General features: G+C 38.0%; 1 protein-coding gene across 3 annotated transcripts; it reads left to right on the top strand.

Moving 5' to 3' along the window:
- The first annotated feature begins 374 nt into the window (after positions 1-374).
- LOC106868663 (small ribosomal subunit protein eS27-like) lies at positions 375-10,610 on the top strand. 3 transcript variants are annotated; one of them, XM_014914040.2, is made up of 4 exons: positions 375-534; positions 8,509-8,617; positions 9,860-9,970; positions 10,407-10,610. In XM_014914040.2, the coding sequence occupies exons 1-4, from the start codon at positions 529-531 to the stop codon at positions 10,433-10,435; spliced, it is 255 nt and encodes an 84-aa protein (XP_014769526.1). In that variant the 5' UTR covers positions 375-528; the 3' UTR covers positions 10,436-10,610. The 3 variants fall into 3 exon arrangements, with proteins under 3 accessions (XP_014769526.1, XP_052830318.1, XP_052830319.1); XM_052974358.2 differs by lacking the exon at positions 375-534 and adding an exon at positions 598-693; XM_052974359.1 differs by lacking the exon at positions 375-534 and adding an exon at positions 5,650-5,673.
- The last annotated feature ends 5,521 nt before the right edge of the window (positions 10,611-16,131 follow it).

Raw genomic sequence — 16,131 nt, 5'->3', positions numbered from 1 at the left:
TCGCCTTTTCTCGCTCAAATTTCTTTTCTCTCTCTCTCTTTCTTTCTTTCTAATCTCTCAATCCCCCCTCTCTGTTAAATTATATATAATATCTCTGTTCACCCTCTCTTTATATAAGTATTTCTCTCTCCCTCTTTCTTCCTCTCTGTCTTATTTTGTATATAGTTATCTCTCTCCCCTCTCTTACTTTGTATATGATGATATCTCTCCCCTCTCTCGTACTTTATATATAACTATATTTCTTACCCTCTCTTTCAGTTTATATATAACTATATCACTCCGCCCCTCTCTTCTACTTTATATATATATATATATATATATATATATATATATATATATATATATATATATATATATATACATAAAAAATATATTTGTCTCCCCCTCTCTCGATAAAGCTATATCTCTCTCTTTGTCACATTATACAGCTCTATATATCTTTCCCTCTCTTCGTTCATCTCTTACACGTACTACAGCAGTCCAATTTCATCTTATCCAACTTGGTTATTTGCTTGCGAAGTATAAACCATGCCGGTTAGATTCACATTTTTTAAAAGTCTAATTATCAATATTTTACCCTCCCAAATACCTTTAAATTGTGCATACTTTTATATGTTTGCGTACTTCTGGTCTTTCGACGATAATAATTCCGATGTGAAAACTTGCCTCGATCAGCCATGTGTTGGTTGGCATGTGCGTGTTTAATTAATATTTTAGAAGCATTTTATAATGTGTATATGTATATATAGTGTGATCGTTATTTAGGAAATATATTGCTAAACTGGAGTTCGTAAAAGTTTTCCAATATATTTTTCATAACTAATTGAATTTTAGTTATATTTTTTTTGTTTGGTAAAACATTTTGTTGGAAAGACCGTAAATATTTTAGTGATTTTCTTATTTTTACATTTTTATTTTATTATTAGAGACGAAATAGAGAATATCTTTGATTATTAGCTATATAGATTTTGATTATTAACTACGCACGCACACACACATGTTATCAGTTCATTATTTTTGTTAAAATTTATAATTAAAAATCGTAGTGGGTACAGTAAGTCTAAAAAAAAAAAAAGAGCACTGGAAAAGTATGAGAAATAGAAAATATATTTTGCTTTACTTAATTAACTGGCATTTTATGATAGTTATTTCGAAAGAACGCCTTATTACTATTACTATTATTATAAGACAATTTCTTGGAAAGACCATAAATATTTTTGTCCTTTGTTATTTATTTTATATTTATATATATATTTTTAGATGTTGAAACGAAATCGAGTATATCTTTGATAAATTAATTGTGGTAATGTTTCGCCATATGTTTTTTCCACTTTATCCCACGTGTTTGCTTTTCTCTTGAAATCTATATTCTTTTCTTTTCTCTCTTCAAAATGTCTGTGCAGCATGTCTAAATTATTCTCTGTTGCTTTCAGTAAGAAGTAAAAGCAAATTTTTTTTTACTACATTACACCACGATCATAAAAATGATATGAGGACAATATGAAAACGTTTTTTTAAAAATTTTCGTTATGTTTGTTAATGGTGCTCTCTGACGATTACTTAGTTCATTAGTGCATCGCGGACCTATATGTCTGTATAAAAAGATGCGTATGGGGGCCTTATTTCGTGTAAATAGATGGGTTGTGTTGCAGAAGACATCCAACAGCAAATAATGTAGGTTGATAAAATAGTTTTTGTTTTCGCGTAAATTGAGGAGTATTTTTGTTACACGAGGGTACCTATATACCTGGTTACTCGATCTACTCGGAAAGCAATCACATACCCTCAAATCGCATCCGCTCTTTTGAAAAGGACACGTAGGACAATGTGGCCCTAAGTAACTGTATATAGAGAAAATAAGGGATAGTGGCGATGGTTGGAATGCCATTGATCATGGGTCTGTGCCAACACAGAGCAAACCTTGGGCTAAACGAGAACTACATCCAGAGTAAAAGAAATCATGTCAAAATGCCACGAGACGTTATAAGTGGTCTCTATAATAGAATTTATTATATGGATGAATTTATACATACACTGAAGAACTGCCCAGGTCCCATGTCTGTTTTGGCATGGTTTCTACGGCTGGGTGTCTTTCCTAACGCCAACCACTTAACAGAGTGTACTGGGTGCTTTTACACAGCACTGGCACGGGTGCGTTTACGTGGCACCAGCATTCGCGAGCTCGCAAGATTAGCTGGAGAGGGATGTAGAGGACAAGCACAAGAGTCTTGGAGTCCTGTCAGCGTCTCTGAGTCCCAACATCTGTAGATCTTTTCTCACCACTTCGTCCCACGTCTTCCTGGGTCTACACCTTCTACACATTCCCTCCATAATGAGAGACCAGCATCTCTTGATGCAACTATCTTCGTTCATACACATTACATGACCATACCAGTGCAGTCTTCTCTCTTGAACACTAATTCTTATGGAGGAAAGGTTTGTACTCAAAACTGGTGAGATTGATGCTGTTAGTATTTCGTTTAAACTGCTGCAAATCAATACATGAAGAAATAGACGTGAGCAGGGAAGAGGTTCCAGTGCTAAGTGTTGTTCTGGGTAGGAATGACTGGAAATGGTGGTTCAAAAGCCTAATGTTAAGCACAAGGGAAACAAGTTGTGGAGTTCTTGAGTGTGAAGTTGGTGTAAGGCCAGCCAGGTCTAAGGAACAGAAGTTGTTATGGTAGTAATAGAAAAAAAAAAAAACAGTTGACAGCATGCTTACAGGCCATGGGCTGAGGCATATCATCTGGAAGTGATTTAATGTCAGTCAATTGAATGGCCCTTCCCTGGTTGTAGCCCAGGATATCTGTTTTGCAGCACCACCATGCATTCTAGATCTCCATTGAGAGTCACTTGAACTTTGTAGAGTATCAGTAATTGTTGAGGGTTGAAATATTTTCTGGCCCTGAAGGAAAAAGCCATTGTTTAGAATGCAATCTTAGCTGCGTTAAGGATGTGCTTTTGCTAGGAGAGATCCTTGATGACAATGAGGCCTGGCATTTGGAATTACCTTTGGGGCTATTGCTGAGTGCCACTCATTCTGAGGAGTGGGATGGGGATAGTATTTTCTTAATGCGAGTAGTGCTTAAACTCTTTTCTTATTGATGAGACAAGATTGACACGGTCCACTGGTGGATATTCTCAAGATCTCCATTTATGGAATCAATGCAGGTTTGATGTGTTTAGGTTTACTCTAAGCTAAGAAAGTCTATATCTGCAATTGTTTCACTTGAAAGGGAACATTCGTGGTACATGTCTTGGCTCAAACCCAAATTGCATCTTAGTTAAGCTAATTCTCTTCCTAATCAGTTGAGCTTTAGGTATTCTGTTTTTTTTTTAAACCTGGCCCATTAATTTAGTATCTCTGTAGTTGTATCTTTCTTGAGCATCAGCTTTGCCATTGTTGGCAAAGAATTCACTCAAGGATAACTATATCTCTGTGCCACTCATGAAGTATGACACCTCTCTGTGTTACTGGTTTGACTGTGATTAGTGCATATCTTACTGTGCTAGATATTTTCAGTATCTGATCATATCTCTTCTTTCCATGAGGAATTCCAAGAGCCTTAATCTTTTTCATTACTTGTACTACATAAATGGCCTCTATGTACACCTGCTGCACAGGTCCATTAAAGATATATTAGGTAACATCATGATGAGGTCACTCATTAATTACCGAAATAGTCAGTTGAAGAACCTTGGGGAAATGGTTCTTTTGCTCGTCTATCAGTCCTTAACCCTTTTGTTACCATATTTATTTTGAGATGCTCTGTGTTTCTTTCCATTATTTTAAGTATAACAAAGAATTTAGTAAAATAAATCATTAAGCACATATTAGGAACATAAATTGTAACTAAGGTTTGGTGAAAGATTTTAATTCAAAACTTATGAGAACAAAACATTTGTACTACAGAACCAGAGCCGGTTTCAGCCGGGTTGGTAACGAAAGGGTTAAGGTGCATATGATTGCATCACTATTGTGCCACACTGTCTAAGATTAGTTTAAACTTAATTATTTTCTCACATACTCTTACTAACTCAATTACTTTACCCATTTCTTTTCTAACTTAGAAGCATTTGTTATATGTGAGGAGTCTGGCTAAGGCCCCCCCCCCTCCATCTTATCTCTTGCACACAACATCTACTTCTTACTCTAGCATGTCTGTAATCTCTCTAGTCTTACTTTCTGTTGTGTCAACATTAATAGTGGAAGCTCTGAGGTTTAGTACCTGATAAAATGGTCCTGTAGGCCATGTCCAGGCTGTTTGTTGCTTACTAGACTGAGAGATTATTACTTCGCTTGGAAACAAGTAGTGTTGGCAACAGGAAGATATCTGGTTATAAAAAAGTCTGCTCCAATCTGTTCTCATGTGATCCATGAAAGCATAGGAAAGTAGATGTTAAAATGATGATGAATAGAGAGGGGGGGGGATAGTCTGTACTGTATCTAGTTCAATGGTTCACAAACCATTTTTTACAAATGGATTCCTTTGATTCCTATTTTACTTGGGTGGACTCTCATAGCCTTTCCATGTTTAAAAATATCATCCTATATTTTTAGAATTAGATATTTGGAATTGTATTAAAAAAAAAAAAACAATTGTTAAAAAATTTGGTGCATTGTAAAAGTATAACCAATTTATTGTGCATAAATTTTAACAAATGGACCCTGGTAGAGAACCACCGATTCCAGTAGCAGTTGTCCTATCATTTTGTATTCAGAGACTACCTCATTGTGCAATGTATCCTTCCTTCGAAGACAATAGGGGTGTGAATTGAGTGATATTTTGTTACCATTTCTAGTAGGTCAAGCGACCACATAGAGGCTCCTTTCTTGTTTAGCCCGAAGTGAGCTTAAACCATTAGCCCTAAGATTAAAAACAGTGTACACTCCTATATTGTCCAATATCTTCTTTAGTGAGGAGACTTGGCTGCTATTTCTAGCATGCCAAGGAACCATGTAGTGGCTCCACGTTTGTTTATGTACTATCAAGTTACTCTCTATGGTATCAAGTTTGTCAATAATTATGTTTACATTTATTTATCTACCAGGCGTCTAGATACTAAATATAAATATGAACGTGTGTGTGTTTGTATACAAAGCAGTTTGCTATATATTGTCCAAAAGGCAGTTGCATGTGTATGTAAATTACAACCCTGTGTGTGTGTGTGTGTGCGTGCGCGCGCGCTTAAACAAGTCTGAACATGTCTTTGAGGTTTGTTTGTTACGATAGTTACTCTAATTCAGTGAGTAGTTGTTTCTGCTGTAACCTAAATACAGAGTAATTCATTCACTTACTCTTTTAATTGTTTCAGTCATTTGACTGTGGCCATGCTGGAGCACCGCCTTTAGTCGAGCAAATCGACCCCAGGACTTATTCTTTGTAAGCCTAGTACTTATTCTATCGGTCTCTTTTGCCGAACCGCTAAGTTACGGGGTCGTAAACACACCAGCATCGGTTGTCAAGCGAAGTTGGGGGGGACAAACACAGACACACAAACATACACATACATATATATATATATATATATATATATATATATATACGACAGGCTTCTTTCAGTTTCTGTCTACCAAATCCACTCACAAGGCTTTGGTCGGGCCGAGGCTATAGTAGAAGACAGTTGCCCAAGGTGCCACGCAGTGGGACTGAACCCAGAACCATGTGGTTGGTAAGTAAGCTACTTACCACACAGCCACTCCTGCGCCTTATTTATTTATTTTTTGGATGACATTATCCAATGTATTTTCGTTTCTTTTTTTAAAAAAGAAAAAAATAGAGCATAATAAGGATTTGTGCTAGCTGGAGTGGTCCTTGATTTTGTAGACCCCATCTTACTAAACATTACCTAATATATAAAGTACCATCCAGGGCAGACTATATATTGTCTCATCCTCCTTCAAGTACCCTATGTGATTGGGTGTGTTGCTATAAAGGTTTGGTTGCTATTTTTAGAAAGTTGAGAGACCACATAGGGGCTCTCATCGGCTTATGGTTATGTTTTGAGGTACACTACTCCACCTGCAAATTTTTAATTCCTGGTTCTTTGTACAGGTGTTTTACTATTAGCTGTTTTTCCTGGGAGCCTATAACCCTCTATGAATTTTCTCTACTGAAATTGTATGCTTACTGAATTGTGTGTGTGTGTGTAACTGCAGTTTAGCAAGTTGATAAGGGGCCCAATGGCATGGGTTGGATGGGACTTATTGGAAGTAATATTCTATGGTCAGATGCCTTTTTTGTTATCAACTTTTTTTTTTAAAGTATTGTATTTTTTTATTTCACTGATCTTCACATGTCAAAACCAATGAACTACAAGACTTAAATGTTTATGGGAAATGTAAACAAATATCGGTACTAGTGGGATACAAGGATCCCGAAATAATTGACTTAATGATACAAGGGGCTTGACGTGGGTCCCGAAACATTAACTTAACGATACAAGTTTGGTGTAAGTTGGAATGGATACGCCTTAAACATATATAGTCTATTATTTTATAATTATTTCTATCATATATTGCAATAAAATGAACAAAGATAATAAATTTTGTAAAAAACTTACAAACAATCAAGAATCCACAAAGGATATTGTTGGGCTCTTTGTATGATTAAGTCAATATTTCAGGACCCTTGTATCCCACTAGTACCCAAATATCACTGTTGCTTAGTGTCACTGCAGACTCATGGTAGCAGGCAGTTACACATTCGTATGTCCATGTATACACACACACACATGCACATGATTAGCTTCTGTGCAATTTTTGTCAAGTTTTACTCAAGTGACAATAAGTGCAAATGTGCCTATAGGTACTGGTGTGACTGTGTAGTTAAGAAATTTGCTTCCCAGTCACATGGTTTCGGATTCAGTCACACTTTGTGAGACCTTGAGTAAGTGTCTTCAACTATAGCACTGAACTGACCAAAACCAAAATTTTGGTTTCTACACCTGAATGCCTTTCCTGTTGCCAACCACTTCACAATGTACTGGGTAATTTTAAAAACATTTTTTTCATGGCATCAGAACTGGTGAAGTTACCAAGTATGTGCAAAACAAGACTCCTTCAACTCAGAGGGATGTGAAAGTATGATACAAAAATAGGGGTAAATGTCTTGCTGAAAAGTTGAATACATAGCTTCCCTATCTAGAAAGAGAAGAGGAATGTGAGGTCAAGTCACAAGGTAAATAAGAGATAGAGAAAGAAAGAATAGGGATAGAGGTGCGGAAAAAGTGGGTGGGTAGATAAGTGTGCTAGATTGAAAAGAGTATATATATATATATATATATATATATGTGTGTGTGTGTGTGTGTGTGTATGTGAAGGCGCATAGCTCAGTGGTTAGTGTCAGATTCACAATCATGAGGTAGTGAGTTTGATTCCCTGACTGAACTGTGTGTTGTGTCCTTGAGCAAGACACTTTATTTCATGTTGCTCCAGTTCACTCAGTTGTAGAAGTGAGTTGCAGTGTTTCTTATTATGACCTATAAATATGCTATATTTTTGGTTACCCTTTTTTTTTTTGAATGCTCAATTTATTGATCACATGCAGTTAAGGCTTTCTACGAAAATCAGCTCCCACATTTATTCTATGACTTACTGTATGTTAGGTTATCTTGCAAGCCCTTACAACACAGTCTTCATTACAAGTTGTTGTTACTGTAACCTTTTTGTCTTCTTGTTCTGACATAGTATATCTAGAACTACATTATCCAAATAAGTCCCTCCTTTTTGAATATAGAGTATGATATGAGAGGAATTTTGCTGTTATCTCTAACAATTTGGTTAGCCATTGAGCTTTCTTAGTTCATTTTCATTACAGGAGAAACCTCCTATCTACTCTAATTTGATATATCACACCCTATTATGTATTGGAATTGATAATTTAGTATCTAAATGTAATTCATTACTAGTGTATCTGTTTCATTTACTCTAGTTTTGTTCTGACTTGATTTCCTTTATGCTCTGTGCTATAGTGTATAGTGGAGGCGCAATGGCCCAGTAGTTAGAGCAGCGGACTCGCAGTCATAGGATCGTGGTTTCGATTCCCAGACTGGGCGTTGTGAGTGTTTATTGAGCGAAAACACCTAAAGCTCCACGGGGCTCCGGCAGGGGATGGTGGCGAACCCTGCTGTACTCTTTCATCACAACTTTCTCTCACTCTTTCTTCCTGTTTCTGTTGTACCTGTAATTCAAAGGGTCAGCCTTGTCACACTGTGTCACGCTGAATATCCCCGAGAACTACGTTAAGGGTACACGTGTCTGTGGAGTGCTCAGCGACTTGCACGTTAATTTCACGAGCAGGCTGTTCCGTTGAGCGGATCGACTGGAACCCTCGACGGAGTGCCAACTGCAACTGCAACATAGTGTATAGCAGTTATTTTTAATTTCATCAGTTAGGAAGTATCTGAACTCTGTACTACTTATTAGGCTTATTATCACACGCTATCTTCTATTACTGGTATCTACCTATTTTATTTCATGTATTTCTTCTGTTTTTGTCATTGCAGCTCGCTAAAGATTTATTGCATCCTTCCTTAGAAAAGGAAAGAAGGAAATGTAAACTAAAACGACTTGTACAGTCTCCAGACAGTTACTTTATGGATGTCAAATGCCCAGGTAAGCCATTTTTCTTTTTTTGGATTTGGCTTACAATAAATTCAAACGTGATTCTTTTTTAAATTGTTAGTTCTTATATGTTTCTGTTGTAAGATTCATTTTTCCATACAGTGGATGTCTGTGAATAGAGTGAATGTGTAAGCTTGTTGTTGATTACTCATCATATTAATCACTCCACTGTGGAGTGGGAAGTAGCAATCAATTTCAGTTGGAATTAGCTAAAGGGTTAATTTAACCCTTTAGCATTTAAATTACATTTGTGAAAATGTAATGCTTATTTATTCACATTGTTTTGAATTAATGTAACTTAGTTAACTTTTTACGCACATTCTTGAAATTTTATATAAATACCAATGGTTCACAGTTTTGTATAAATACCATTGGTTCACAATTATCCCTGATTTTATTGAAAATACAAAATTCTGAACCAATGGTATTCATTGGTTCAACTAATTGAGAGAAGTATTTGAGAGGTGTGGGCTAGGTGACTTTATGCCAGGGACAAGTACAGGTGTCTTGTAGAGAAGATACATGGCTACCTCACAAGACTAGTCTTGGATAATGGAACAGCCCTCCTCACCTGCTCCAAAGAAGGCCAAGTTTGTTTCATCTGCAGGGAAGGTGATGGCCTCTGTCTTTTGGATGCAAAAAGCATTGTGTTTATTGACTATCTTCAAAAGGGCCATACCATCATTGGAGAGTACTATGTCAACTTGCTGAGGTAGTTACAAAAGTCTATCAAGACCATACGTCCCAAGAAAACTGATGGGGTCTTGCTCCAGCACACAAGCCTTTGGTTTCAATGGCTGCTGTGCATGACTGTGGCTTTGAATTGGTTGATTGGCCTCCCTATTTTCCTGATTTGGCCTCCCTATTTTCCTGATTTGGCCCCATCTGACTATAATCTAGGAATCGGTATCGCAGTGATGATGATGTCATATCTGCTGTTGATGACTTTTTTGATTACCAGGATGAAAGCTTCTTCATCAGTGGAATCCAAGCATTGCAACACCGATGGAAGAAGTGTGTGGACCGCAAGGAAACTATATTGAAAAATAAACCTCATTTACTTGCTTTCCAATGAGAGTATCTTGGTCAGCCAGTAAACTTTTCAGCCAACCTTCATATAGTTGTCTGTTGACAGTGTTTTGTATTTTTATACGTGGAACATTTGAAATACAAATATGTTGACTGATTATAATAAAAGTTGATGTCTTTCATGCAATGTTTTGTATTTTTCAGGCTGTTATAAAATCACTACAGTATTTAGTCATGCTCAAACTGTTGTTTTATGTGTTGGATGTTCAACTGTATTATGTCAGCCCACAGGAGGCAAAGCCAGACTTACAGAAGGTAAGACTTTTAACAATTTGAAATCTCAAATGACTTGTAGAAAGAGAAAAAAAAAATTAATTTCTCTTTAAATATTTGTTGTTTCTAGCATTAAGCTACCCCATTACACATTGCAAGGTAGATTGGAGTAGATGTTTAAGTGACTTGTACAATAGTGTGAATGAATGTGGCACAAGTAATTTACATGAATTTTACCTTAATGTAATTGCTGAGTAGAGTATTTTAGCTTTGCTTCATTTGACCTGTTGTCAATTTTTCTTAATCAGTGTGTTAAGCTGTTACTAGTGTGGGGTTTGTATTAAGACTCAGGTCTCTTAACAAAGGAAATAAAAATAATATTGATGAAGATTTAGATGTTTTCTGACTTGCCACTCTACAATATCATTTTTACATGCTTTATATTGTGAGTAACAGCAAATTTCTTTTGTTTCTACAGGTTGCTCATTCAGAAGGAAACAACACTGAACATAAGATGGTTTGAGGAGGTTTATTAGGCCAGGAGTGTTAGGTTTTTAAGCTCAGTGAGCTAACGTGGATGACTGAACACAAATAATGCAAGATGGCCTTCGTTTCATATCTTCCTTTTTATTTTAAATAAAATTTCTTATGAAAATTTGATAATAAATGTTATTTCAAAATATGTTAAGTTTTTTTTTTTTCCTATCACCTTTTTGAATATTTCTAATATCTGTGGGTGAAGTTTTGGTTCCTAGCTGCAGCAATGTTTTTTGTCCCTATTTCTAACCATCTTTTACTTTTCCTTCATACTCTTGTAACCTCCCACCCCTCTTGATCCATTCCCCATATCCTCCCTTGCTCTGGTACCCCATTACAGCCTCACATCTGCCCTTATAAAATGCAAAATGGCCATGTATCTCTTTGTAGTAAGACAATTGTTTGTACTTGACTTCTATGATAATTTACTACCCTCCCAGGCACCTAGCATAAAGCCACCTCTTCCACCACTTAATCGAGGGACCCCTTTTTGATGATTTTAGCACCTTGGTCATTGTGAATGTGAATTGGTCACTAACCCCCAATTTAGCTAATGACCCACCCAGTTTCTATTTATATATTGAGCGGTAGTAATATTGGTTTCAAATTTTGGCACAAGGCCAGCAATTCCAGGGGCAAGAGTAAGTTGATTACATTGACCAGTGTTCAACTGGTACATATATTTTTGCCCCCTGTTCCAGGTTGATAAGCAAAGCCAACCATGGCAGAATTTGAACTGAACTCAGAATATAAAAACTGATGAAATGCAGCTAAGCACTCACCACCTTGAGTAGTGATAACATTTCTTTTTACTATGGGGACAAGGCCAACAATTTCAAAGGAGCAAATTGATTACATCGATCTCAAAGTTCAACTGGTGCTTATTTTATTGACCCTGATAGACAAAATGCTAAGAATTTTACCTGGTGCTCTAACAATTCTGCCAGCTCACTGCCTTGAGTGGTGGTAATATTAAAATTGTTTTGTTAGTATTGCTGTCATGACTCCAGTACATAGGAATCCCCCAAGTTTCATTGATGCTGTCCTCACAGCTGTGTGCATTCTGCCGTTACCTGCATACAGTTAGATATTTTCCCGTCATGTTTAAATAGCTTAATCTGAATAATTTTCACAGAAAAAAAGTATATCCTCTCAAGCCATTCTCAGACCTGGTAAGTACATATTAGAAAATGCTTCTCCGAAGAAGTATGAAACCGAATTGTCCAGAATTTTTACTGTACTTATCAAAGGTCAACCGTTCCATTTTTCCAGTTATCTCCCTTAACTAGTAATAATGCTACTTTCTCAGTATGAATAATTTCTTTGGATGAAAATAGTTTTTGATTCAAATAGATATTCTGCATTCAAATGCTTATTGGTAGTTTAGCCACGAACAGTACCTGTGTGTAAATGGTTTTACTTAAAAGCATTTGGTTGGCTATATCCGGGCCAAACTGACCGGATCTGATCTCTTACCTCTCCTACAGTGTCATTCAAAAAAATAAACGATCACATCATTGAAATCTCAAAGCTATAAAAGATAATTCTGTATCAGCTGGACGTCTGGTTCATTAGTATTTTGCTACTTATATTAGATCTCACCATTTCATTGGCTTCCTTTTGTAGAAGTGCTTTACTTCACTTGACTATTCTTCATATCTCCATAGCTGTTTCTTCTCTTGTACACCTCAGGCAATGCCCACTTTTCTCTCAACACTTGGCAGCATACTTGAATCATTTTTTTTCTTTCTAACCTTGGAGTGTTCTCCATGGTTACTAACCATGCATTTTCTCTATATGCATACAAATCAGTTAGCTTTTTGGTTAGAGAAGGGATTTTTGTTGCCTCCCGGTTTCTTAAAAAGCACATCTTTTATTGGGTAACAGGTTTGTATTTGCTTGTTCACTTCACACATGGTTATATAGTGACTGGTTTTCACTATTTTTAAGCTTCTTGGGACGAGATCTAGGTCACCTGGCAAACAAGAATCTCCACAGACAACTGCCTCAAACCCTTATGATTGAGAACTAATCCCTCAAACACGCACCTGCTCAACTTGCATGTTGAAGTCTATGCAAGAGCAAAATTCACTGTATAACTTGGATTCTGTGAATTAATTTGTAAGCTTCTGGCTAAGTTAGAAATCCAGGCCATGTAATTAATACTACTAATGCTGTGAATCACATGATTTTTCACCAATTTATAAGTTCTGTTCATGAAACAACTTATTTTATGGTGTGCGGTATAACTATGTTCTCATGTAGAAATTTTATATTTTAGGTAAGAATTGTTAAATTACAGCAATGATAAAAAGCCCAACCTTTTCTTAACCAGTTCATGGCACGTAAAAGCACCCTCTACACTCTCTGAGTGGTTGGTGTTAGGAAGGGCATCCAACTGTAGAAACTCTGCCAAATCAGATTGGAGCCTGGTGTAGCCATCTGGTTTCACCAGTCCCCAGTCAAACCGTCCAACCCATGCTAGCATGGAAAGCGGACGTTAAACGACAATGATGATATATATATATATATATATATATATATTTGCAATCATTAAAATATCCAAAACAAAAGTACTTTTACATAAGCAGATTCAATAAAGCACAAATGCAGTGATAAGAAAGAAACTATGTTAGTTCTAAAGGTAATTTCACTGCAATTTACAGTGAAGGAAAAAAAAAAAAAAAAATCTCATTCATGGTAAAGATATCTTAGCAGCTCAGTGACACTCTTTACTGGAACCCCAGGTTAATTTTTGGCTCCTTACAACTTGCTCAGTGGAGGACACAAAAGAGAGGTAACCATGAGCTGCCTAAAAGGGTTTAGGCCATGAAGTCAACCCCACTATATTTACACTTTTACCATAAGCAAAAATTTTTCTTCGGAGTGAACTGCAGTGAAATTGCACTAAATTAAAATATGTCAAATATATTCTAACTAATCCTAAGTACTTTTTACTTTGCTTATCTCCTACCATTAAATACATTTTTGTTATTAAAATTTTTTTTAATTACCCTGCCTTATTGTCTGTTTAAAAAATGTTTCCTCTGCATTTAGATATTCTTTTAGTTCTTTGGAATCCTTTCACCCAAGTTTTTTTTTTTTAATCTTTCAAACGTTTTTGTTGTTTATAGCCAACAATTGTAAGCGTTTTCAGCTTACTTGTCCAAGTTGTTATACTGTGGCCATGACAGTATATTGCCTAAAAGGGGTTCAGTCAATGAAATCAACTCCATATTATTTTATTGGTATCAAGACTCGAGGTATTTCGTGTTGTAAGACAGTGTAGGAGAGAGAATAGTGATGTTGTCGGAGAGAAATGTGTTCGCATGGATGATGGTACGCTTGCATTAAATGAGGATGCAAAGAAAGAGGTCTGGAGATGCCACTACGATAGATTGCTTAATAAAGAGAATGAATGGGAGAAAGAGAGCCTGCCTTATGTCGACCCAATAGAGGGACCAGCTATCCGAGTTGATAGTACCAGGGTAGATAAAGCAATTAAGAGTATGAAGACCGGGAAAGCCCCCGGCCCATCAGGAATCACTGCAGAGATGCTCAAAATATCTGGCAGTGTTGGCTATAGCCTAGTCACCCGTATTACGAACCAGGTGATACACGAAGGAGTCATACCCTATGACTGGTGTAGCAGCATCATAGTCAACTGCTACAAAGGTAAAGGGGACGCTTTAGATACAAATAATTACAGAGGCATCAAGCTGTTAGATCAGGTTATGAAAGTTACAGAGAGGGTCATAGCCCAACTAATTAGGGAGCGAATCAATTTAGATGAGATGCAGTTTGGGTTCGTGCCAGGTAAAAGCACTACTGATGCCTTATTTCTAGTGAGACAGTTGCAGGAGAAATACCTAGCTAAGGATAAACCTCTGTACCTGGCTTTCGTTGACATGGAGAAAGCCTTTGACAGGGTCCCCCGATCCCTTATCTGGTGGTCAATGAGGAAACTTGGGATAGAAGAATGGTTAGTGAGAGCTGTGCAAGCCATGTACAGAGATGCTGCCAGTAAGGTGAGGGTTGGAAATGAGTACAGCAATGAATTCCGGGTAGAGGTAGGGGTCCACCAAGGTTCCGTCCTCAGCCCCCTATTATTTACCATAGTCCTCCAGGCAATCACAGAGGAGTTCAAGACAGGTTGCCCCTGGGAGCTCCTCTATGCTGATGACCTTGCCCTAATTGCGGAGTCACTATCAGAACTAGAGGAGAAGTTTCAGGTGTGGAAGCAAGGTCTAGAATTGAAGGGCCTTAGAGTCAACCTAGCTAAAACCAAAATCCTAATAAGTAGGAAGGTAGATAAAACACAAACCCCTTCAGGTAGATGGCCCTGCTCAGTATGTAGAAAAGGAGTAGGTAGTAACTCTATAAGATGTACCCGGTGCAAGCTATGGACACATAAGAGGTGCAGCAACATCAAAGGCAGGTTAACTAGCAAGTTAGTTTTTGTTTGTGGCAGATGTTCAGGTGCAATAAAGACTGCAAACAAACAGGAAACAACTTCTATCTCATTCCAGGGTGAAAAACTAGAGGTAGTCGATAGCTTCCGCTATCTGGGCGACCAAGTTAGTAGTGGGGGTGGGTGCGCTGAAAGTGTAGCTGCTAGAATAAGAATAGCCTGGGCAAAGTTTAGAGAGCTCTTACCCCTGCTGGCGACAAAGGGACTCTCACTCAGAGTAAAAGGCAGACTGTATGACGCATGCGTACGAACAACCATGCTACATGGCAGTGAAACATGGGCTGTAACTGCTGAGGACATACGTAAGCTCGCAAGGAATGAAGCCAGTATGCTCCGTTGGATGTGTAATGTCAATGTAAATACCCGTCAGAGTGTAAGTATCTTGAGAGAAAAGCTGAACATTAGAAGCATCAGTTGTGGCGTGCAAGAGAGACGATTGCGCTGGTATGGACATGTGGTGAGAATGGAGGAGGATAGCTGCGTGAAAAAGTGCCACACCCTAACAGTTGAGGGAACCCGTGGAAGAGGTAGGCCCAGGAAGACCTGGGCTGAGGTGGTGAGGCAAGACCTTCGTACATTGGGCCTCACCGAGGCGATGACTACGGACCGAGACCTTTGGAAATGGGCTGTGCGTGAGAAGACCCGGCAAGCCAAGTAAGATCGTTGCCAGTGCCCCTGGACTGGTTCTTGTGCGGGTGGCACATGAGATGCACCATTTTGAGCGTGGCCGTTGCCAGTACCGCCTGACTGGCTCCTGTAGGATTTTCGAGCGAGATCGTTGCCAGTGCCCCTGGACTGGCTTGTGCGGGTGGCACATAAAAGACACCATTTCGAGCGTGGCCGTTTTCGTGCGGGTGACACGTAAAAGCAACCACTACACTCTCTGAGTGGTTGGCGTTAGGAAGGGCATCCAGCTGTAGAAACTCTGCCAAATCGGACTGGAGCCTGGTGTTGCCATCCGGTTTCACCAGTCCTCAGTCAAATCGTCCAACCCATGCTAGCATGGAAAGCGGACGTTAAACGATGATGATGATGAACATTATGGGGACATGAATGAACCAATACCCATCATCAAGCAGAGACATGCACACACCTCTACAGTTTCCATCTACTCATTCCACTCACAAAGTATTAGTAGGCCCAAGATTATAAAAGACACTTGTTCAAGGTGCCATGCAGTGGAGCTGAAATTGAA

The sequence above is a fragment of the Octopus bimaculoides genome, chromosome 18 (assembly GCF_046866305.1).
Source record: "Octopus bimaculoides isolate indiv1 chromosome 18, ASM4686630v1, whole genome shotgun sequence".
Classification (NCBI taxonomy): domain Eukaryota; kingdom Metazoa; phylum Mollusca; class Cephalopoda; order Octopoda; family Octopodidae; genus Octopus; species Octopus bimaculoides.
Note: the sequence above shows the minus strand (reverse complement) of the source record. Positions and strands in the feature narration are given on the sequence as shown.

What these genes read in the sequence shown, in the direction of transcription:
- LOC106868663 (XM_052974358.2), top strand. Translation starts at nt 613, where the DNA reads ATGTTTGCGTACTTCTGGTCTTTCGACGATAATAATTCCGATGTGAAA. An exon ending in TATGGATGTCAAATGCCCAG is followed by an intron (nt 8,618 to 9,859) that starts GTAAGCCATTTT and finishes TGTATTTTTCAG; the next exon opens with GCTGTTATAAAATCACTACA. An exon ending in CAAAGCCAGACTTACAGAAG is followed by an intron (nt 9,971 to 10,406) that starts GTAAGACTTTTA and finishes TTGTTTCTACAG; the next exon opens with GTTGCTCATTCAGAAGGAAA.